Consider the following 25,678-nt stretch of genomic DNA (forward strand, 5'->3'; position numbering starts at 1 on the left):
CTCATGAATGCTTTCCATTTATATTTTATTCCAGAGAAGCAATTTCAGTCAGGAAATGCATTTTCACATAGTGAGACTAACTACCTGTTAATAAATTGTCCAGTGAAGCTTGCCATGGGATTCAGAAAGGATTACAAGTAGAAAGCCCTAACAGCAGTAGCCCCCCCCCCTCCAGTAACCCTGTTTAATTCACAGATGGTCTTACCACTGAAGTTTCATGCTAATGGAAGCCTTAGTGTGAAGACTGGTTCCACTGGCCAAGGTGCAAGTTAATTAGGCAATCGGGGAGGGGGGCAGCTAATGGGTGACGCACTGATGCAGCAGTTACTGTTGTCACTTCACAACAAGAGGTTCTCTGGTTCAATTCTTGGTTAGAGTGCCTTCTATGTGGAGTCCGCATGCCCTCCCTGCTTTCACATGGATTTCCTCCCACATTACAAAGACATGCATCTGGAGCATTTCTCCCCAGGACTCCACTGAAAAATGGGCTCTGTCTCAGTTGGAATTTCCCGGTAAACAAATGTTAAATAAAAATATGTTAATCAATAAATAAATAAATAAATAATGCTAATCAGCCAAGCCATGTCCTCTCCACCAGAAATGCCTGCAGCACCTGGTTTATGCTGCCGAGTTCCTCAGAGAATTGCTTGGCTGCATAAATTGTCACAGCTGGACAAAATATTTAACACTGTCAAAGCACTGTAGTAACCAATTGACTTTAGTGGAAGAATTTACAGTGCAGGTAAGTTCAGTTAAGTTCAGAGGAGATGTTGGGGTGTAATGCAGGTAAGTTCAGTGAAGCTCAGAGAAAGGGTGTGTGTGTATGTTTGTGCGTGTGCACATATCTGTAGGGACATGACTGGAGTCATATATATGTGTGTGTCTGCCTGGGTAGTCACAGTAGGAGTGGGTAGGGGATAGTATGTGTGTGTTAAAGCGTGCATATGGGTGAATAGGTACATGAACCCAGAAGTCCAATAAAGTGTGAGACGATAGTTCGATGTTAAGTACTTGTGCCAATGTGATGTATGGGCCACTAGTGTAAACACTACTGCTGTCACAGGAATGACAGTGCTAGTGGTAAAAAATGCATTTCAGATGTAGATAATGAGCCAGTACTGAGGTCTTTCTCATTGTGACCAAAGCTGTCTGTCAAATGCATTTTTCCACCATTCATGTACATTTATCTACCTGCAATAGGCAATTTACATGGGCAGCAGGGTTTTCTCTTAATTCCAGGTTTAGACATCATAGCTCTATATGAGGAGTTTTGTGAAAATTTTATCAGAAACTACTTCTACTTGTGTCTGCTGTAAATCTACATTTAATTGGGCAAACATTTCCTTTATGAAAGTTGAATATTTTACTCCAAATCGACAAGATTCATGTGTGGGATCAGAGAGCTCCCCCTCTAAATCCTCATATTTCACTAAAGTTATTAACTGCTATAGTTACAATAAATGTATTAAATCTGATGAATCAGATGTTTCAGGCCTCACATCTTTAATAAAAATGCTATCACTCTTGCATCTTTTTAAGTTTATAAGAGCAACATTTAAAATCTGTCCATATTGTTGTGCCTTTGTCACCCCATTATGTCAGGCTTTGTCCAGATTTATTGCTATAAGAAGTTGAGAGGTATGCTGATCATTTCTTAATATTATGCCACAATGCTTGAGTGTGGGTGTGTTGTTTTCCCTGAATTTCTTGGGAAATAGCATGATAAACCAGCACATTTGGTTGCTTGACATTTAATTAAACCATCAGTTCCAGTGTTATCTGGCATTAGTAAAACACTCTTTCTTATTGTCCTTCTCATATAAAGAAGTCCTCAACTTGGCAGATATGTACATTGCTTTCTCTGCCCATCGGAAAAAGTCAACAACAGAAATGCAGTTTCATGTCCATTTCTTTTTAATTAACAGAAGGAGTGCACTTGTGTTCAGAAACAATTCATTTCTGTGAAGAAGCCATGTAGAAGGGACTGTTTATGGCATTTATTTATTGAATTAATCAGTAAGTTCTGTTTGCATTTATGTTCACAGTCACTGAGTAGTTATTTTAGTTTCTTATATAATTGAAGATAGAAAGCTTCTTAAACATACTATTTTACATTTTTAGCAAAATTATACATCTGAACAGATAGAGAATATTTAATTTGCATGTTTGTTTCATTTTATTATAGTGATGGAGTCTGTGAAACAGCAATACAGCGATAATATTGACTGGATCAAAAAAGCTGGAGAACACAAACTGGTATGTAATGAGCACATACATAGTCTCATATAAGAAACATTTCATGTTTAGTGTATCACTGAAACAAACCTAAAGCATGGAATGTATCACAATCAAGAATTCAAAAAATTGCTTTTGCTATAAACCTGCTTTTTGCCTGCATGCAACTTCAAATAAAAAAAAAATACACAAGAAACAAGGTTCTGATTTACAAATGGTTTAAAATTAAGATCTGCTTATCTGCATTGTTTAAATACCATCAGAAACAAGAAAATGTGTGAAGTCCAGGAAGTGTTACGTTGATGACATTGATACCATGAATACTAGTATTTCATTGTGTAAATCCTGTTCCATATTGTTTATCCTAGTTAGAGCTGTTATAAATTATTTCATGAAGCAGATGAATTGCTAAATAAAGTATCCAAGAATCAGTCTTTATTGTTTATTCCAACTTGTCACTGTGTGATGGTGTCTGGTCAACCCACGTGTTGCCAAGTTAATGAAAGACTGTATGTATTTGAGATATGCATGTTTGCTTCTAAAAAGTTGTGGCTTCAATGAATCTCCTCATTCATATTTCAGATGTTTATTTATAGAAAAGTTGCTGTTAAGGAGAGTACTTCACGTTGTTAATAGTTTACAAAAAGGCTTATAATGGTCTGTTTTTGTTATAAAACTTTGAAATGTCAGTATGGCAATGTATGAATAGGCAGACTTAAATTTGCTATACATTGCAATATGAATTTATTCGTGTTTATATATTTAACCATGTGCATGGGTGGCCTAAGGACCATTTTCAGCCATGACCTTGGCCAAAAGACAATATTCTCAAAGCAAGACTGATGCTAAGGTAGCAGCCAGAACATTTTTAAATGATGAAACAATCAGCTTAGAAGTCATGTATTAACAGTACATGAAACAGAAGCTAATACATGTATAACTTTTTTAAAGAATCTTATAATTGCATGTTTATATCCAGAGGTGTAACTAGGGCATGGCAGACAGGGCAGCCACCCCATGGGTGAAAAGTGTCAGGGAGGCACAGTCAGCACCTGCTGATACGGTGGTAGTGTTGTACCATCTTTCAGAAATTAATGCAATGAGGTCTGCAGTGCTTCAGTGCTCCATGTGTGGCAGAGTGGGGGTGGGGAACTGAGTGAACCAGGCCTACAATGCAATTGAAGTGACTGATGATACTACAGTTGTGGTCAGAATTTCAGCACTCAGTGTATGGTATTTAACTCTGTAAGTCAAGAACCTTTTCTTGATCTTCAACTTGGTCAGACAGAACTCTTTTGGTCCTCAAATAAGAGTTTGGTGGGGGGGGGGGGGGTACCAGACCTGAGAATAGCACATGCCACCAAAACACCTAGTTATGGTTCCATTTATAGCAAACATTAAATCAGAGACTGAAAGACATTTGAAAATGGCACTTTGTTACAATATTATTTGCTGTATCATATAAAAAGCTTAAGAACTGAGATAACCTCTTCATAACTAAAAATGTAAATGTCCATACAATTCACAAAGCGGCAGCTATAGAGTGCATTGTGACAAAATTAGGAAATAAGTACCAATTCAATCCATAAGGTCCTCTTTATTAGTGTGATTCTTGTGATAGATGGTTTGAACTCAACTGCTGAATGTGTGGACAAATTTTGGAAAAGCAAACATGCAATTCCTCCAGCATCAGAAGCTTACAAGTTTATAGCATTAAATTTACAAAGGCAACAGAATACATTTTAACGAATTTAGAGAACCAATATTATTTAAGGCCAAACTGCTCTTTTTTGTAATGCAATATTTGTGATTTATGCATAACTGCAGAATCCATAGATGAATTTTGGATAGACACACATTTAATTCTTCTCCCTTGAATAGAGGATTCTCTTTTTTTCTTATATTCAGTTTAAGTTAGGGTCAGAAATCCAGATTCACTTACATAGATACATACAAATATTTACGGCCAAGGAATTTTTATACCCTTCTAGCCTGCCAGTATAACAAAATAGTTATTACCATAAGAAATGACCAGGTATTCTTAAAAATGTCTAAACTAGTGATTTCTTTAATGCAATTTAGCATTGTGTTCTATGCATTGGATACTCTTTCAGAGAACCAGTTAATACACCTTTATTCCTATAGAATCTTCTATATAGTTTGCCTGATGATTCTCTACTACTTTTTTGATAACCTTAAACAAGCCCAGAGGTAATTGTCTCTAAATAGCCTATATACCTGGATAAAGTCTCCTCTTAAATGTCTATATAAGACACTGTACAAGTTCAGATGTTTTTCTCTTTCGTAATAACTTACTTTCCTCTATACTCTTTCCAATTTACTCCTGCTTGTTTTCCTATAAGGTATCTGTCAAACTGCCAGCCCAGCTATCTGGAATTTTGTAAATAATTCTATGTCATTTGCGAATATTGATATGATTTATGCAGAAATATGTGTTGAACAGGGTTTGTACAGTACTGAGCTTCAAGAATCTAACCACAGCATGCCCTGCTGGCTTAGAACAGAAATGTATATAAACTATTGTAATTGTGTGACTGTATACATTTTTAACATTAGAAACTAGAACATACAGAGTTAACTTGCAAAACTTCAAGAAAATAAGTAGAAATTAAATTGTTTTACAATTGTGCTATAAAAGTTCTCTCTCACTCACTGATTAATTGATCAATTATTGTATAATTAAATTGAATAATGAATGTTGTGAAATGTATATAAAGCACACCATTCTTGTGCATGATTTTTCCCTGGAAGGCTTACTGACGAAGTACTAGGAACACAGTAAAAGTGGATAGTGACCATTTCTCCAGTTGTTCAGTGTGTTTTTAATATAAAAGTTCTCTGCCAGTTTCAGTGTAGCAGACACAATGTCTAGAGCTAGAAGTTTTTTGTATTGTCTTGAAAGAAAAGTAATTTATAGGTTTGAGATGTAGAAGTGTTTTATTGCTTTATGACTTCCTAGTAGCTGCACAGTTCTGATGTGTATATTTCGCACAGAGATGTTAAATTCAGTTAGTTTCTGACAAAAGGGGTTTAGCTTAGAATGTGAAGTCGGGTGACAACAAGTGATGTCATCCAAGCTAACCCAGCAGTAATATTTGATATTAATTTAAGAACTCTCTGAGAGAGTGAGAGACTGGCCATTTTGTATTTTGTCTTGGACCTAGCAAGAACATTCACTCATCATCACCATCTGCACTTGCCTTGCTGGAAGTATGTCTCTAGGGCTTAGTAACTCTCTTAGTTATAGATAGAAACATAGTAAAGATTAGTTTAGATGTTTTTTGTATTTATTTGAGACTGTACTACAATGTTGTTTTAAATATTTCCTGTGATTTTGAACTCTGAAGTTACTGTGTTGATTGAGTATTGTCTTGTTCTTTTATTATTTATTATTAAATATATTTAAGCCTATCTTTGTGGCTTATATTTGTGAGACATATTTAAGCTCTGAGAGTACTTGCATATGTATTTGGTGACACTGTACAGGCCACTCCTAAATAGCCTTGCTCTTGGTCAGACTACCACTTGGATTATTAATAACATCACACAGTAGGATTGGACACCCTTTGTTAAGGCCTTGAGTAGCTGATAAAGAGTTTGCTGGTGGCAGCTGGAACTACCCTATTGTCTGGGCAGCCTTCCCCAGGTGCGTGTGTGTATGTGTGCTTGTATATGAATCAAATCTTAAAGTGTGTGTGTGTCAGCTACTTGGGCAGGGACACGAATCACTGGTTGGACAGAGAGGGTACTGGAGGTCTTAGCTTGGCCACTTGGCTGAGATCTCAACCCTATAGCTGTGCCAGTGGGGAGTCTTATTGGGGATCTGGAGAAAGAGGGAAAAACCAGTCCCAGACTGATTGTGATCTCTGTGTGCTGTTAAGGGAAATTACACTTTACTGTGTGTGTACTTGTCATCCCTTCTAGTGTGTACATTCTCCATTGTTGCCAGTGGTGAGGATTGAGGCCCCTTGATTACTGGTCCAGTACTGGGGCGCCACAGTATCCATATTGTTTTTCATTCTTAAGTTTGGGTCTAATGTTACTAAGTAACAAACACAAATTTAATCATTTCTGATTTCATAGATTTTATAACGTTTTATACAACATATTGTTCTAGAACTAACATTAACCAACTGGTTGAAATTATCAGAAAAATTCAAGGCTGGATCTACCCATTTTCCCTGGTCCTTAGATAATTCTACAGTTTCAATCACTGTGTGCTTTTATTAAATATTCACATTTCAATCATATATGGTTAGTTATTGACATATTTATCAGCCTATTACTTACCTGTTGTTCAATCTAGTCAAGTTCTTTTGCAGATGTACCCTATCTGTAACGTATGTAATCAATTTACCCATTTCAAGTCATCTGCATAGACTGTTGAACACATCAGATGAAAAAAATAGATATGAAAGAAATAACCTAAGCAAGCATGGGCCTAGGACAGAGCCCTGTAGGACACCCTGACTGTGTAACCTAGAATTTCACCTGTCCATTTGCTGTATGATACTTGCCATATGTTATTTGTAAGTTCATAGGTTCGTAGGCAAGTACTACCCTAGCTGCTCTTATGGGACATTTTAAGCCTAGCTAATTTCCTTTTCAAATGTAATAATTAAACCGTCCCTAAGAAAGTAGTATGAGCTGTTTCAGAAGAAATTTCCAGAAACTTCTCCCATTCCTCCAGTTCTGTTAGCTTTGGAGTATGCGTATGTTTACTGCCTGCAATTTTTCTGATGGCCAGCCATCTGCCCCTAAAGAGACAGATAGGATTATAAAGTTCCTCAGTCTTTTAAGTTTTTATCCACTTCTCAGACCCCCTTTCCAAATTTTCCAAGGGATTCTCTAACTCCCCATCCAGTTTTGTTAAGAAACAAAATAAACATTCTCAACAAACAGAATTTAAGAAATGGCAAAGGATTTCCAAGATGAATTCTGGAAACTTCAAAAACCAAGGACAGTTCAATGAGCTAGAATGACTATTCAAGAGACTTTGTTTCACCCGTCCACCCTGGCAACCCCCTTTTTCTTCCAGAAAATCCAAATCTCCAGTTTCTCTTTGTCACAGATGCTTTTTGATAAATTGGTTTTGAATTTCACTCATCAAGGTTACAGATCGCAGTGGGTGGAAATTCCTCAGACCAGACTCCTGTTTCCACCTTTCCTTCATCACATGCTATCCCACAGAATGATAGAAGCAGTTCTCCCTTCTCAGGTTGGAAAGGGATTTTATTTAAGGATGTTTTTAGTGCAAAAGAAAGAAAATGCTTGGAGACCAGTTTTGGATATTCTTTCCTAAACCTGCTTGTAATAATGTCCAAATTCAAAATGATATCTCTTCATGACTTTTTAACTCCTCTTCCTCATTAAAGTTTCCTGGTAGCACTAGATTTAAAAGATGCTTATGACATTCTTATTCATCCAGACATCATACTTCTCTTAGGGTTTTGTGTGTCTGGATCACATTATCAGTTCCCTGCCTTACCCTTTGTACTATTCTACTCCTGGCATGTTCACAAAGTGTCTAGCTCCAGTTACAGCTCATTGCAGGCTACAGGGTATCCACATTTTCCATATTTAGATGACTTGTTTATCATTGCAGAGTCTTTTTCAAAGTGTCAAGAATCACTGTCCTGGGTGAGAGATCTCTTACATAAGCTGGGATTCCAGCAGAACATTCAAAAGCCTTTCTTGTCTCCTCACAGGATTGTGTTTCTGGGATATCAGCTAGACACCTCAGTTTAAAGAGCATTTCTTCCACAGGAAAAAATTAGATCCATTTCTAAGGTTTACCATTCAGACTTTGGTCACTGTGAGGGAGTACCTCAGGATTTTGGGTGTCATGGCTTCTATAATTCTCATGATACCCCTGGCAAGATGCCACATGGGAAAGATAGTGTTATCTGTAGTCTCTTTGGTCCCTAGTAGCAACATCCCTTGTCCTTTCAGATCCCAGTAGTAAGGTCTCTCAAAAGAGAAGTCAGTTGGCGTAGACAACAGATTTCCCTATATCCAGGTTTCCCCTTCTCCTTTCCCACTCCAAAGCAGTAGTCACCACAGAAGCCCCCGGACTTTGCTGGGGTGCAGTTTCAGGAGGGATAAAAGTGTAGTGTGTGTGGGACAGCAATGACAGACTCAATCATATAAATATAAAAGAGATACTTGCCCTTATCAAGGCACTCAACCCTCTGAATCATCTTTGGTCCCTGAAACCACTTCAAGTTGTTACAGATACCACAGTCATGTGTTACATCAGAAAGAAAGGGGGAACCAGGTTGCAACCCCTCTACAGACTAGCCATGTTAGCTTGAGATATAGCATCACACTGCACATGCACATTCTCTACAGGTATCCTACATTCCGTCAGAGCACAAATTGTCTCAGACAAGCTGAGCTGGACCAGGGCAGACCCTCATGAATGGAGACTAAATCAGGGGTCTTCCAAGATTTGATCCACCTGTGGGGAGTTCCCCAAGTAGACCTCTCTCTACCTCCTTTCTGAACAAACAACTGACAAGATTCTGCTCCATTACTCCAAGAAAGAAGACCTCAAAGACAGATGACTCTTCTTTTCTTTAGACAGGAATTTGCCTGTATGCTTTTTTTTACCCTTTCCACTAATATCCAGGGTACTTCTGAAGATTTAGAAGGAATCCCACAAGATCACTGTGGGGAGTCTCCCTTCTGGCTCAGGCAATTTTGGTTCTTCCTTCTTTCGCAAATGACCAGGGGCAATTACCACAAGCTTCCTCAGACTGGCTCTACTTATTTGATACACCCGAATACCAATCAACTTCTGTTGACTGCCTGGATAATAAGGTTGACTGCCTGGATAATAGGGTCTTATTTCCTTTTAGGTTCATGTTTACTGAGGCCATGCAACAGGTACTAATGGAGGAAAGAAAGCCTGGTACTAGATTATATAGTTATATTAGCAAATGAAAAAGATTTTTAATTTGGTGCCAACAACATAACCAACACCCATTAGTTGTTCTCTAGTTTTACAATATTTGTGTGAGTTACTATCCTATGGCCTTTCTTATTTCTCTGTCAAGGTTCATTTATCAACCATTTCAGCATGTCTGCCCATGGATCCTCCTCCTTCAATACATTTTCATTTCAAAATGTTTTGGAAAGGGATTTTTCATAACTAGCCTCCAAGAAAACTAGTGGCCCTTCCTTGGGATCTTAAATTTGTGTTAGAGTGGCTAACACATGCTCAATTTGAACCATCTAACCTGGCTGACTTGGGATTCTTAACAAAACAAATAGTTTTACTGATTGTTCTAACCTCTTCAAGAAAGGCGTCTAAGTGCCGGCTCTTATGGTGAGTCAACCCTATCTTATTTTTCACAGGGACAGAGTTTCTTTGGGAAAAATCTTTCCTTTGTGCCGAAAGTGGTATCCAAATTTACTTTAAGCCAAACTATCTATCTCCTAATTTTCTTTACTGAACCCAAAAGTGAGAGGGAAAGGATACGCCATACCTTGGATATCTGCAGACAGCTTGGGTAATATCGTGACTGAGCTAAATATTTCAGATGTTCGGATCAGTTTGCATAAGTAAACTTTCCATAACAGTAAATGCTTGAATGATCACTGCTGCAGTAGCCACACTCTCCATCTAGCCCCCTTAGTTTTTGGTGGTGTTTATGCCAGTGTGTGGTTAGTTATTTTTTGGTGTTTATGCCAGTTTGTGGTTAGTTATTTTTTGTTCTTCCTAACAGTATCCTTTTAGGGATCAACCTCTCTCTCTGTTGGCAGGAAAGCTCTAAAGGGCTTGGTGCTCAAACTGATCTTTTAGTCAGCTCAGCTCAAGCTGCCTGACAGTTTGGGTGCATAGAAGGTGCCCTGGAACTTTGGAAGCTTAGCCAGCTGTTATATCCTTGGCAAAATATAACCCATGTAGCTAAGGCTAGTGCAGCAGTGATCATTCAAACATCTACTGTTATGGTAAGTTTACTTACCCAACCATACTTTTCCTGTTATGCTTAACATCTTTAATTAAATTTCTTCAATTTTTCCTGATCTTTTCTCTCACTGTGTTTAATTTGTCTGTCTAGCTTATGTCAGTTTTTAAAGTTATAGTTCGACCTCCTTTATACTTATATTTTTTATCTCACCTTAATCAAATATATTGTTCCTATTGTATCCTCTTGATCATGTATGCCTACATCTTGTTATACATTTTTTCTTGCATTCAAACAATTTCTCTTTTAAAACTTGCCACATTACTTCTACAGTTTTTCACTCAGTGCCTCATTCCAATTAGTTTTACACAGTGACTGTTTTGCTTCTATATAATCTGTTATTAATCTTCTGTGCCTTGGTTTAGATTTCACTTTGGCAGAATTATCTAGCAGGAAATTAACGTTCATAACTCTGTGATCACGGCACATTAGCAGTGGTAAAACTTTACATGAAGTAACAGTCATTCCTTAGGAATATAAATAATGTCTAGTATGTTCCATCCCCAATGATTTCCTATGAAAAGTGACTTCAATGGTTGCATTATCAAGAGAGAGGACTTTATCGGAGAGGGATTTGGGGAAAACGTAGTTGTTTTTTATAGGGTTGAGCATGAGTTGTGAGTTACAAAGCCATGTTTCAGTTGCTTTTAAAGCTTTCTAAGTAATTCTTTGGAGGAATGCCACTTTGTCAGATGTGCAAATGAGAATGGAGTCATCTGATTACAGTATTAGGAGGGCCTGTTGTGTTGATGTGTGGAGGGTGTTGGTGAGAATGTTTAATAGGAGGGGACCAAAGGCAGAGTATTGTGGTACACCAGTGGTGCCTGGGAGGAATGGAGAGTGGGTGGATTGCCATTTTTTACTGACTGACACCTATTGGATAGGTAGCTTTTGAATTATAGAGACCTAATAAAGATATCTGAAGTAGAAGTCTGCTGTAACAAACTGTGCCAAAGGCTTTAGACAAGTCTAGAAATAAGGAGGAGACTGGTTTGCCATTATCTCTAACTAAAGCAAAGGATTGTCTTTGTCACAGTTACACAATATCAATTGTTGGTGTTATCACTGAATATGTAATAATGACAGGTCTCATAATAATCTTTAAACCCTTTTATAACACCTCCATCTGATTTTTTTGTTTGAATTTTTGTTACAGTAAAATATTTCTACACTGACAGAACTGATTTCTAGTCATTGTTCTTTAACCATGTTTCACAAACCATAACAATATCAGTCTTGTGGGAATGTATCAAGTTTTCCAAGAAAAAATATTACTGGTGTTTCTAGCATTAACAACCATCAGAGATGCTTCTAATGTTGCTGTCTGTGAACTGTTAAATTTCTGACCTGTAAAAATCCTGTCTTGTGTTGGTCAAGTATTGTAATACATCTTCTGCAAAAATTCTCTTCCCTTGTCTTGACAAGTGCATGCCATCCTATCTAAACACATGTGCACAAAATGAAGCTTGGATGCTCTACACATTTCCATTTTTAAATGGACCATATGTTGTCATGTAAATATTTACCCAACATATTTTCAGTTATGCTGACCTGACTTTCCTTTCTATATGTGATTTGTGAAAATGCATCCTAACACCTGTATAAGCTATGTATATTTAGAGGGCTTTACGTTCTCTACTAGCAGAGAGTCCTTGCAGATGAGATATTTGTACCAGTATGAATAACAACAGATCCACACTTCTAAGGATTTTCTTAAATCCTGTATTTTTGGTCCTGGCAAGCATAAAACTATTTGATGTTCATTATTTTCTCTGTAAATGTAAGTATCGGTTCCTCTAATAATTTAACCTCCAATTATATAATTTCTGACCAGAGCTAAAGAATCTCCATCTTCTGATTCAGTGATATCTGCTCTATCAGCTGTTACAAAGGAATGATGTTCATCACCAATCGTCTTATTAATCCCACAATTTCCATTGCTTATTATGTCTTGAAAGTATATAATTCTCATCCTGCTGTCTTCACAGCTTGACCCATGTTGTCAACTTCAGTCTTTCTCCTCTTGGTTTTCTTATAGTAACGTTCCTCATGCCTTCTGAGTTTTATTTTCCTTCCTTTTCACCTGCCACTTGTCTCTTTTTTTTCTACCTTTGTTGGAAAATGCCTTTTTTTCTGTAGACTGAACGTTTTCTGATTGAACAATTATTCCCTGCAATCTGTGTGTTACATAAAACAGAATCTCGTTTAGTATATGTATTCACTTTGCATTATAGACCTTAACCAATTTCTTTTTCTTCATTATTATTTGTTGGGAACTTCTGCATTTTTTTGTCTACATACTCCAAATCCTCAGATTGCTGAGCACTTCTGTGCTCAATGCCAAACTTGTCATCAGTATTATCATGTGTAATTGGGGTTGAGTGATCTTTACTGACAATAGACACTTTCTTTCCTAAACGTGTTCTATTTGCACTTTGCCTAATATTATTTATCTCATCAGCCCAGTCATTAATATACATAGTGACAATTTTCCAAGATGTGCCAGTTGCACAGTGCAATCATCATTAGTAAGTCTAGATTTATTAATAATAATGGTTAGCAAATCAGCCAGCTTTTGATATGATGACATAAGGTATTACTAAATATACATAGCATTTAGTTCACTGTACAAGATACTTGTGCTTTACCAAATCATTAATGGCATATTTATTTAAAAAATCCATTTTCAGTTACAAACAAATAACAAATACTAAAAATAATAATTCCAATCAGTTACTGCTGAATTCAAAAAAATATATAAGTAAACTTGTATGAGAAAATCACACAAAAAGTATGCAACTAAATATTACATTAATACACTAAAGTCATCACTCTAACCTGCCGTACCAGTAGTATGTCAACAAGCAATGGGGGGAGGGTACAAGGTCCTATCTTCTTTGCAGGCCAGCTCCTCATGTCTGGGATCTATCTATCTATCCAGTACCAAGTGACTCTTCAGGTAGTTTACATTCTCTCAGAGCAAAATCTAGTGGCAGACCCTTTGAGCAGGTCCAGCACACAAACTCATGAATGGATGTTTCACAGTGATGTATTCCTGGACACTGTCCATCAGTGTGGTATTCCTCAGGTGGATTTTTTACCTTCACTCTGAAAAGCCATCTTCCTCTATTCTGTTCAAGTTCAAACTTCTCTAGCTTGGAAAGTGGATGCCCTGTCTTTTCTTTGGAAGGGGATGTTTCTGTATGCCTTCCCTCCCCTTCCTCTCTTACCATGAGTGTAGCATAAGATCAGGTTGGACTCTCCCAAAATCTTGCAAGTGACTTCCTTTTGGCCAGACAACATTGGTCCCCCTTTCTTTCTTTCTCGCTTGGTCAGGGACAAGCACCACAAGTTACCTCACCAAGTGGATCTTCTCACAAAAAACAAGGGGTCTCTTATCCATCCTCACTTGTCCAATCTTCAACTGGCACTGTGGGTGATAGGGTTTTGACCTCTTTCAAGCTTCTCTTTTCTGAGGATGTGCTTTGGGTTCTGCAGGAGTCCAAGAAACCCACTACCAGAAAATCATATTTGTCCAAATGGAAAAGATTTTTCTGTCTGGTGCCTCTCTCACCATCAGAATCCCCTATCTGTGGAGGTTTCTCTGGTTCTCTCATATTTGTGTGATCTGTTCCATGCTGGGTTAACATAATCTTCAATTAAAGCTGACCTGTCAGCAATTTCTTCTTGTCTGCCTTTAAATCCTCCTCTGGCCTCTAGATTTGAGTTCAAGCAATTTCTTAAAGGTATCCTTCGTATCAGGTCTCCCAGAAAGCCTATTCCACCTTCCTGGGATCCCAGTTTTGTACTTGAAAAAAAAAACAGATTGGGCTCCTTTTGAGCCTGCTTCTTCAGCTTCCTTACAACATTGTACTTAGAAGACTGTTCTTTGGCTCTTGCTTCAGCCAAGAGAGTGTCTGAACTTCAGGGTCTCATGGCTGTTTCCACAGAGACATGGTGTCTCTTTGTACTAATCTTTCCTTTATGCTTAAGGTAGTCAATGAGTTGTCCCTTAATCAGTCTGTTCATCTGCCTTCCTTTTTTCCTTCTCCAGTCTGCCAGTGAGGAGGTTCTTTCCACCTTGGATTTGCATAGACAGCTTAGATATTATTTGGATAAAATTAATATTATTCCTTCCTTTCATCCTAGGTTTCTAGCAAACCATCTATTCCTGGATTTCTAACGTCATTTCTTTTTGTTATTCTTTTCATGGTAAATGTCTTTCTTCATCAGAAATACTCCTTCTACCAGGGCTGTTGCTTCCTCTGTTGCTTTTTTCAAGGGGCAGGATACCATTTCCATTCTTCAGGCTGCTACTTGGTCGTCTGTTCATACTTTCATGAAGCATAAAAAGTTGTATGTTATTTCCAGTGCCAGAACTGGCTTTGCCAGGTCTATCATACATGAAGCTCTGGAGGGCTGTTCCTTGCTGTCCTCCTCCCAGGCTGCTTCTTCAGCTTTTGTACTCTCCCTTAGGTTATGAATACTGCAACAATGATATGGAAGGACAGACTACAGTTGTGTTAAATCTTACCATAATAGTAGATGTCCTTCTCTTCACTGTTGCAGTATTCGTTCCCCCCTCCTGCTCTAGCCTGTTCTTTCTTGCCCTCCTGAGTGAGGGACTCTTCTCTTTTTATCTTGTTCTGGATGCACGTGTTTTCCTTATCCATAGGTGCATTGTTTTCCTCCTAGGGCTTATCCAGTTCTGAGTGTGTGCATCCATACCTCACCTTTATGTCCTAAGCATTGCACATAGAATGTACATGTGGCATACAAAGCCTATAAGTACTAAAGGCTTTGTTATACTGTCCAGACATTGAGAAATCCTTGGCAGAGATCCCTTAGATTATGAATACTGCAACAGTGAAGAGATGGACAGCTACTGTTATGGTAAGATTTTATCCTAACAAGTCTCCAGCTGTCCAGCAATCTCCTTTATTGCCTCAGCCCACCGATGGACCTCTCACCATTCTCTTCATCCCTCTGGTGTAGTTAATGACGTCACTAAGGACCAAGAGTTATACTTGTCCTCTGCAGCTGTAGGGTTGTCCTCTTCAGGCAAGGAAGAACCACTCTTGATGGTTTCAGTCTTATTGTATTGCCAGGTCAGGATGCTGATTCTTGGGATGCTGGTGCTGCTACAGGTCTCTTTTTCCAGACAGTCTCCCAGGGAAGAAACAAAAATAAAGAATGTTACTTCTCCGGCTGCTTTATCTCTGGGCAGGGAAGATTTGCTGGATTTTGCAGCGAGATTAATTTGTGTTTTTAATGTTTTAAGTCCTGTTCCTTCATTGATTACTGGTTGTAAAAGAACAGTATTTCCAGTCAGAAGAAGAGAGAAGGGAGTGAAGTGGTTTTCTTTATCATCTACTGAAGCTGAAGATTCAGATTCTGATGAAATGTTTCTTCAGATTTCCATCCTGAAGTGCTACCTTTTCTGACACCTTAGCAAAAATGAACAGTTTTCCACTGGGAAAAAATGAAATCCCTATCCCTCAGCAAAAAAAAAAAAAATAAGGTTCTGGTGAAGGGAGCAGAACATATCCATTTTTATTTTACAAAATGTTACTTATCAGCTTAGCTGATCAGTGTTTCACTACTCTGACCAATCTTAACTGCACACGTCCAAGCTGATATCTGCAGTTAACTTAGGTTTACTGTTAATTAGCACCTTAGCTTCCAACATCACTTTCAAATGACAAAGCAAAACTTAACATATAACTTTTGTCCCACCAAAGTCTCACACTTCATCATTCCTGAAGCAAAGCCTGTAATTGTCAAAGGTGTGCTTCTCTAATAATTTCAGTATGGACTTCCTTTGGTAGCTTTTGCTTACAAGAAAAAAAAAAAAAAACTTTCCTCCTTGCAAAAAACATCTTCAGATTCTTCATACTTTCACCTAGAAAATATCACCACTGCCAGGTCCTTGTCAAAGTAGATGTTCCTCCCATCTTCTACAGAATCAAACTATTAGTGTGTTCCCTACTCTTTATTAATCTCCAATCATTTCATTTCTTTACTAGCAGGCTATTTCCCCTGGTGCTCAGTTTACAACCATAGATCGCTACATCCCAACATAATCCCCTCCTCTAAAAGCCCAAAACGTCATTGCACCAACCACAGCTTTTCCATCTTGTGTCCACAAATCTGGGAATCCCTTAAAGGAGACACCTCCTTCACAATATTCAGAAAGGAACTTAGCACTTCCTCTGCTACAAATCTAGTTCAATTACCTGACCCATCTCCATCTGTTCTTTATATTACACACATTGAAACATTTACTAACATCCAATCTTAGGACATATCTAACTAATTTCTTTCATACTTTTCCTTCTCTTCGTTCCATATAATTTCTTCAAAAACAATTTCTCCACTCTTCCACCATCTTGCTATACTCTTACCATATCTCTCAACTGTAAAGATTTTCACAGAATGTCCAGATGTTTGCCTCATATTTTGGTCCATTTTTCCTAAAATTGTGGTTTTCTGGCAAATTGTTGGCAAGTCATTAAAGGCTGAAGACAGAAAATGACCGACATTTGAGTTTCAGATTTTATTACCCATCAGAAAATGTATGTTAAACAAAACCTGTTATTCTATCAACTTTCCAAGTTTATGAGAGCAACATTTAAAATTGCCCTTAGTTTTGGACCTTTACCCCCCCCCCCCCATTATTTATGGCTTTGACCAGATGTCTTGCTCTTAGAGGTTGAGAGGTATGACTTGCTCATTTGACTGTAGTATACACAAACCTTTCTAACACTTTTGTATTATATATGTACTATTGAACATTAATTTACTTTCCTCAATCTTTTATTTATGTAAGCCATGTTTATTTTTGCTCTCAGCCTGAACCTGTAAATAGTCCACAGAAACCAGTGGTTTACCCTGTTTAATAAAATTAAATAAAATAAATAAAACATGCAGCTGCAGGTTAAGCATAGAAAACAAACTAAAGTGAGCAGCAACCAAATGTAGAAGCCTAAAAAAACACTGACACAAAAAATGTAATAAATTCAAAAGAAATGAGGAGTAATGGCAGTGGGACTACAAAAGGGTAGATGCACTCTTGACAACTACTGAGGCAGATAACAGAGCTCACAGCAGTTCAGTTAGCACAGTATGCAAAACCAAGTCAGGCTGCAAGAAAGTCTTATTGTAATGCTACCAGAAAACACTGCCATGAAGACAAATTAATCAGAGAGCCATTAATGAAAGCAATGAAACTCTGTCCATATAGGTCATATATTTACATTTACTACCATTGTATGCCCAAGTAGTGTAGCAAAGAACATAAAATACCACCCACTGTAGTAACCAGCAGTATAACAGGTAAATGTCAACAGTTATTAGGATGAATTATCCAGTTAGACAACTCTGTACCCAATATCCCAAGACCAGGAGAAGAAAGCAGATCAAACCAATTCCGCAAAACATTATATAGAGAATGTACTATGGTTCCCCTTAATTTGGTCAAGTGCTACTAATGTTGACAGCGTTCCTGCCTGCCCAGCTTGGTGCACAGGAAAGCTGTAGAGAGTAGCATAAGATTGCTATAATACTGGGTTAGGGAATTTGCCCTTTCTCTGGTATTGTGCGATCTTAGTGAAACATTGCTTTATTTGCGTGCTCCAGGATTGCCCAGGACCATGCATTGTGTGCGGTCATTGTTTTAATGCATGTTAGTTTTGGTTCTTTGTCGTTATAATTTTATGATTATATTCAGTAATATGGGCTTTAATTAATATGCAATTGTCCATATGATACTGATGCACATATAAATGGGTCTTTCAGGTTCTAATTAGATAACCCTGAAGATGCCTTTTTGGCAAAAACAGTCTGTTTCTATATACTTCAGTTTGAATAAATTCCTTGATTTAAACCTTGTTTTGAGCCCTAGAAGTTTGTTTACAAATGTATGCAAACACACACACACACACACATACACGCACACACAAACTGGAACTCTCTTCTTATATAACAAATACGTTTTACCATCATTGTTAGTCCTATGATTAACAACATGTAACCGACACCAAAGGTAGAGGAAATTATGCCTAAGAGCTTCTCAGGCTTCTTCCCCAGAAAACATGTCAGGCACTTCTGAAGAGAAGAGATATGGACCAGAACTCATTTTAAACTTTCCTCATCAGCCTGAAGGCATTTTCAAAGGGGGTGTCATCCCACTCTAGCTGAATCATTATCCTTGTCTACTTGAAACTGTGGTCTTTGAGATTTCCAATTCTGTGTAAGATCTTGGAGAAGGAATACAACATCCCATTCTACCCATGGGCATAAGGTCACACAAGAGTAAAATCATGATATATTTGCACCAAGAGTTGGTAGATTGCATACTACTACTTAGAATGAATGCTACCCAAAAACAAAGATAGTGTGAGGAGAGGCATCTGCCACAAGCAGTAAAGTGTTTAAGACCAGACTCCCTAATTGTGTGTTGCTGAATGCATATCTCAATCCTCCAACAGCCATCAAACATCTACTTTTGATGTCCAGACACAGAGCATGAACCCCAGTGATGGATGACCAAACAGACTCATCTTGGCTGAGGCCTGATGACCCCCTGCAGACCAGAGTGCTGGTCTCAGGCGAATCCTTGACCCATGTACCATTAGAGCTTATGACTGAATGACTCGAAGAACAAATGCTATGTGTTTGTTTTGTCACCAGAAAGTTCTACCAGTCATCCTGAGATGGGATGATACAAGAACCTCAGAATTCACCTTCTGTGTGGGAGTCATCTTCCCTCGTGGTCTTTGGCCAAGGTAGAGATTAATATCCATCTCAAGATCTTACTAGTTGGGTACAGGCACACAACTTGAAGGGTTTAAGGCTTGATGAACATACTTGCCTTGAGGAAGTTTCAAGTGATTGTCCCTTACTCTGGTATATGCCTAGCACATTGAGATTGATTTGCCCACTAGTTGATTTGCCCACTAGTCTCCACACACAGCACTTTTTGACTACTGTCATCTTTGCAAAGCGAACTGATTCCATTTACAGTTTTGATGTCATGTAACTATGTTGAATCTCTGGCACAAACAGTTGTTGTCATGCTTTTCCATAAGATGTGTATTCTTCATTAGTATAAGAGTGAGTATTGCTGCATGTCATGTGGGAGACTGTTTTTTAATTCCCTGATGGTAAATGGTTGCATATTTTCTACCACAAAAAAGTTTCATGTTGCATGCCAATTATCACAAAGGATTAAGGCTATGAGTTGTTAAGCTGTTTTCTGTGGTACCAGGTTTAATTCTCTCAGCCTCTATTTGCCTACTCTGTGACCTTGGAAAGTTTGAAATTTGGTTGGGCACCTCAATAGTCTCTTATACCATATGCCTAGTAAGTACATATGAACCTATGAGATACAGGTAGTCCCTGTGTGGGTAATAGCTGGTGGTTTGATGCCCAAACATTTTTGTAAAGCTTAGACGTGCAGATGCAGGCCTTTACTAATGATAACAGAGATCATGATCAGAACCGTGCAAGTTGTTAAAAAAATTGTGAGCGTTTTGGATAAGCACTCTTGTGTAACCATTGCAATATTTCATGGCAGATGGGCATCAGATGAGTATGTTGATGTCCACAGATGTGGGATTTTGCTAAAAGAAACTCTGATTTCCAACTAGTGAAGAAGTAATGTCCATTATATGACCTTGAGGGAAGGTTCTTACGGTTAGATACATTTTGTTTGAACTTTTAGCATTTAATAGTTTCAGTATTTGTTTGCTATTTTTTCAACTGTCTGTTTTTATACACATAGTGTGTAAATGCAGCTGTACTGCCTCACTCTGTAAGGTTCTGTTTCACTGACTTTTTTTCTATTCTAATGCTATTAGTTAGAAATGTGCAGGATCCCCACCACTACACAACTTCAAAATAACATGTAAGCTTATTTTGGTAGCAGATTGATTCTATAGCTAAAAGGGAGTAGAAAACCACAGTAAAATTAAATGTGCTAGATTTTGACATATAGATGAATTCTCCAAACTGCACAAAGTAAAAGATGATGTAAAAGTGTATTTTTGTTTAGTTTAAATGTAATCTTGATGATGAAGTACAAACGCTGGAATGATTGGATGCTTAACTTCACTATTGTAGAAACAAACTGCACTGAGCTGGTCATGTGAAAGCAGTAGGAAGCAGTACATTTGAAAATAGATGGCTATGACGGGAATGTTACTGCTTTTTTGAGATGAGATACTTTATAGTATTTCTGAAAGTTTAGTTAAATGGATACTCTTTCACTGCATTCCTTGGCCATCTCTGTGATCCAAATTATTCTTGTACTGATGACAAACTTCTATAATTGGTTTATAGTTTCATACACACCCATGGTATATATGAAAACTTACAGGCAATATGCAGGACTGCTAGTTCACCTGTGTGACATGATTGGGATATGGGAAGAAACTGGAGCACCCCATGAAACCTTCTGCAGACATAAGGAAGATGTATGGACTCTACACATACACGCAAGACACCCAGACTGAGAACCAAACTGAAGAATTAATTGTTATGAGCCAGTAGTGATGTACAACCCACCCTGGTTGCTGTTGCACAAAATATTAATTTTCATATAAACCATTTAAAAGTAACACTTTCTGAGCACAATTACCAAAACGAGAAAGAAACAAAAAAACAGGAATTGAAGGTACTGGCTAGCAATGTTGCTGTTGTTGTTGTGTCTTTCGGCTTTTCCTGGTTAGGGGTCGCCACAGCGGAACTCCGATCTTTTAATGATTGGTAGTTGATTTTTACGTGCCGAGTTACCAGCCCTGACGCACAACCTTCAGCGAATGCACGCCCATTCACGCATGTCTCCACACAGAAGACGCTATAGCTGAGAATCAAACTGGACAGTGTCTTACTGTGAGGTGACAATGCTACTGCCGCACCACCACCACAGGTAGGTACTGGTTAGCAATAAAACCAATAAAAGGCACCAAAGAAGGTAGTGGCTAGCAATAAAAACAATAAAAGGCACCAAAGAATAAATGAACAATTTATTAGCGCTTTCGTTTGGTATAATCACCAAAGTTTGGTGATTAATTTATTTATTCTTTGGTGCCTTTTAATTTTTTTATGCTAGCCAGTATCTTCAATTTCTGAAAACATCCATCCTATCCTCTGAGCAATTTTTTACATTAGTTGTTAAAAAAATTACCAACTTTCTAAAACAACACAGGGAAAAATGTTTATACTAAATGTTGGCATGTATTTTTGATGAACTACGATGGAACAGGAGAGGGGGCTAAAGAAAATTGGGTAACAATGTGAGACACTAAGTAAAAATTCTGAAAAATAGCAGTGCGCACAGCTCAGGTGCTCTCTGTATTATGTGGTTATTCTGCCTATATAAGCAATGCCAAAATTTGTATAATAGAATGTAAATTATTATTTTACTCGACAAGAGAAATATGGCGATACGTGTGCATATATATCATACTGTCCTTGGGAAACTTGTAGCTGTGTCACCCTTGTTTAATTTGGACTTGCTTGAATTCATTGAGTTAGCAGCGCAGACACACTTCTACTGACCTAGCAGCATGTTAGAGAGCTCTTTTATTTCCTTCTGGTTGAGTTTGTTCCTAAATACAGACCGCGGAGTGTTTTCCAAAATTTCACACAGTAAATGTACCACTCATTCAGCACCAGACACTAGTGTCAGAGAAGAATACACACTTGATTTCATGTGCACACCTGAGCAATTAGTTTTTATTTCATTTTGCTGCTACATAATCTGTTATCAATTGGTGTGAGACAGCACCATTTTGTTAAATGTGAAAATGTTTTTTTATTTACAGTAAACTATTTTCATTCTCAGGATTTAGTTACTTTTTTTGGCTATTTTAAACTGCTTAAAACAGTAAAGTTATGAGTGTTAATGCTAAACCATTCCAAATGTTGTTTTTTTCCCTGATGAATAAGCCCAGTGTGTCTCCATTACACTACTACTGGTAAAAAGAAAACTGTGTGCAGGCTACATTAATTAATATTTCTGGTTATTTGTGTAGTCCAATTCAGGATTGTAGAAGAGCTTGAGCCTGTCCCGGAATTCAACAGGTACAAGGCAATGAAAATGGTCTTTGATGGAATCACACACACATACATACACATAAATATGTGTATGGCATTCATATCTGATTTAGAGGGTTGTCATTTCACTTATAGCATGCTTGAGATGTGGAGGAGAGGATATGCAGGCTCCATACACAAAGCATCCCAGTCAGGGACTCATCTGGGTGATCAAGTGTTTTGAGGCAGTAGTACTAACCACTGTGCTCTCAAGAGTAAGCTATGGAAGCAAAATAATTAAGGTGCTTGCAGACAATGTTGAATCATATTCAGCATCATTAGCAAGATCTGGATTTGATTTCTAGCCCTAACATCATCTTGCATGTCATGTTATAAACAAACAATTTAAATTTACCATTTCTCTCATCTTATCCCTAGAATATTTTACATATACATATATATATATATATATATATATATATATATATATATATATATATATATATATATTTATACACACACATTAAAGGATGCTTTTCTGGGGTAAATAAAAAGTCGGATAATCATTCTTATAAAATGGATGCTTAAAGTTCTAATGTTACCAGTAATAGATAAAATTGGACCCTAGTATGGTGACAGATGGGCTGTTGTGAAGGAATTCTGAAGGCTTGTATGGAATTTTTAGATTACTGGGTAGAATTTCAGTATTTCATCCCATCTGTCTCTACAACAGAACTTTCAAAGGTAGACAGCCTTTTGAAAATTCAAGATGCCACAAAGTGGCCACTTGAAAATGAGAATGTTGTTAAGTAGATAAAAATAATTATGAATTAATTAACTAAGACAAACACAAAACACTATAAATGCTTAAGAAAACAATTTAATGTGCTAAAACAATCTGACAATTAAAAAGATAAGCACTTTCATCCACATTAGTTTGTGAACTTCATCAAATAAAGAAACTTTCAGCTTACTCCATTTAAATAGCCCTTAATTCACTCCCTCTTTATTAAAACGTGGTGTCACTTCCACTTCTTTCTTCTTCTTCTTTCGGCTGCTCCTGTTAGGGGTCACCACAGCGGATCAACTGTTTCCATTTCTTCCTGTCCTCTGCATCTTGCTCTGTCACACCAACCACCTGCATGTCCTCTCTCACCACATCCATAAACCTTATCTTAGGCCTTCCTCTCTTAGGCCTTCCTGTTTTCCTCTTACCTGGCAACTCCATCCTTAGCATCCTTCTCCCAATATGCCCAGCATCCCTCCTCAGCACATGTCCAAACCAACGCAGTCTCACTTCTCTGGCTTTTTCTCCAAACTGTCCAACCTGAACTGGCTCTCTAATATACTCATTCCTAATCCTGTCCATTCTCATCACATCCAGTTCAAATCTTAACATCTTGAACTCTGCCACCTCCTGCTCTGACTCCTGTCTTATTGTCAGTGCCACCGTCTCCAACCCATTTAACATAGCTGGTTCCTTGTCACACCCAATGCAAATCTTAATATCTTTAACTCTGCCACCTCCAGCTCTGACTCCTGTCTTTTTGTCAGTGCCACCGTCTCCAACCCATTTAACATAGCTGGTTCCTTGTTACACCCAGTGCAAAACTTAACATTTTTAACTCTACCATCTCTAGCTCTGACTCCTGTCTTTTTATCAGTGCTAGCATCTCCAACCCATATAACATAGCTGGTCTCACTAGCCTCTTGTAGGCCTTCCCTTTCACTCTTACTGGTGCCTGTCTGTCAAAAATCACTCCTGACACTTTTCTCCACCCACTCCACCCAGCCTGCACTCTCTTCTTCACCTCTCCCACATTCAACTTACTCTGAACTATTGATCCCAAGTATTTAAAACTCATCCACCTTCACCAACTCAACTCCCTGCATCTTTACCATTCCTCTGTCCTCCCAGTCATTCACACACACTCATTCTCTCTTAGTCCTGCTGACCTTAATTCCTCTCTTCTCTAAAGCATATTTCCACCTCTCCAAGGTCTCCTCAACTTGTTCCCTACTGTCTACAAATCAACCTATGAACCTCTTTAATTCTATTAGCAATATGTCTTCAAATACTTCATTTATTCTTCTGGTAGCTACAAAGATGAGGTAATTTTATAGATTTTGGCAACTAGGGTGATAGTGTAGGGCAATGATCATTTAGTGTATTTGATAGTATTTTCAGGGATTTACTGCATTCAGGTAGGTACATTATTTACACGTCTAAGGTAGTGTCTTTAGAAGTAAAAGTGTTGCGTCTTGTTCCTTCCTTTATTTACTGGGTGAGACTGAAGGACATTACTATTGAGTTTTAAATTTATGTCACCTAGAAGTAAGAGTTTGTGGTGCTTAGAAATGTTAATTTGTCTAAAGTTCTTTGAGGGTATTTATGATTTCTGGAGGTAGGATGTGCATGGTATCAACTAGAATTTTAGCCTGGTTTCCTAACTGTGTTTCAATAAACACCCAATCTGGGAAATTATCATATGAGTTTTGGTAAGCAGTTAGTATCTTATCTAATTAGTGTCAGTTCATTGCCATCATGTCTTGGGCCAGTCCTATTGTTAAAAATGTTATAATTTTTGTGATGTATGGGAGAATGCGGAAGGAATCATCATTTGGACATGATTCATGGATCGTCATAACATTTGTTCTGTCTCTGTATGGACAGGAGTCCACATATTTTCAACTATTATTAATGCTACACATATTCAGACATCTGTTTTTTGAGAATTTATGTTTCGGGATAGTGTTGTGTGTGCTAGTGATCTAGGATTCATTTGAATGTCCTTGAAAGCAGTAATGAAAGTTGCTTGTATATTATTTCTAGTTTGAGTAACATGACAACGGGCACATTGTGATGTACTAGACAAATAGTTGTTGTCGGTGTTTTCATAGTTATGTATACGCATGTTTTATGACATCTACATTAGTATTGTTTTGTTTGTTAAGGATTAGTTGAATTTTGGCTTTAACATATCTGTTATTTCTATGTTATTGATTTTAAAGGTAGTTTGTGATAAGACAAAATATTAGGAGACATTTTGTAAACATTTGCATTTTCATACTACCGTTTGTTGTAAATAGGACTTGCATGTTGATTGTTGTGAATGGTGCACCATTGTAATTAGTGAGTTACTAACATGCAATATAATTTTCAGCATTAGTTTTATGCGTACTCATTTCTGTTTAGCTAATGTTCTTGACCTTTGAACTTTAAGGCATGTATAATTAGGGTTTGTATAGATACAAGTTATTACAGAGATAGTATCATTCTGTGTAAAGCAGATAGGAATGGTATCAGAAAATACCACCACAGCTGAATTCTTCTGCATATCTTAGGTCTGGGATACATTTCATATGAGTCTGACATCATTAAGACAGAGGCATGAATGCAGATCATCAAT

The 25,678-nt window shown here is 37.7% G+C and overlaps 1 protein-coding gene across 1 annotated transcript in view; it reads left to right on the forward strand.

Annotated features, from left to right (window-relative positions):
- Positions 1–25,678, forward strand: part of UROC1 (urocanate hydratase 1) — a 1,269,467-nt gene that overhangs the window by 1,061,685 nt on the left and 182,104 nt on the right. The window contains exon 16 of the mRNA XM_044078604.1: positions 2,186–2,256. Coding sequence (XP_043934539.1) covers positions 2,186–2,256 — 71 coding nt within the window. The remainder of the gene's footprint in view (positions 1–2,185; positions 2,257–25,678) is intronic.

The sequence above is a fragment of the Protopterus annectens genome, chromosome 7.part1 (genome assembly GCF_019279795.1).
Source record: "Protopterus annectens isolate FY-2018-M chromosome 7.part1, PAN1.0, whole genome shotgun sequence".
NCBI lineage: Eukaryota > Metazoa > Chordata > Ceratodontiformes > Protopteridae > Protopterus > Protopterus annectens.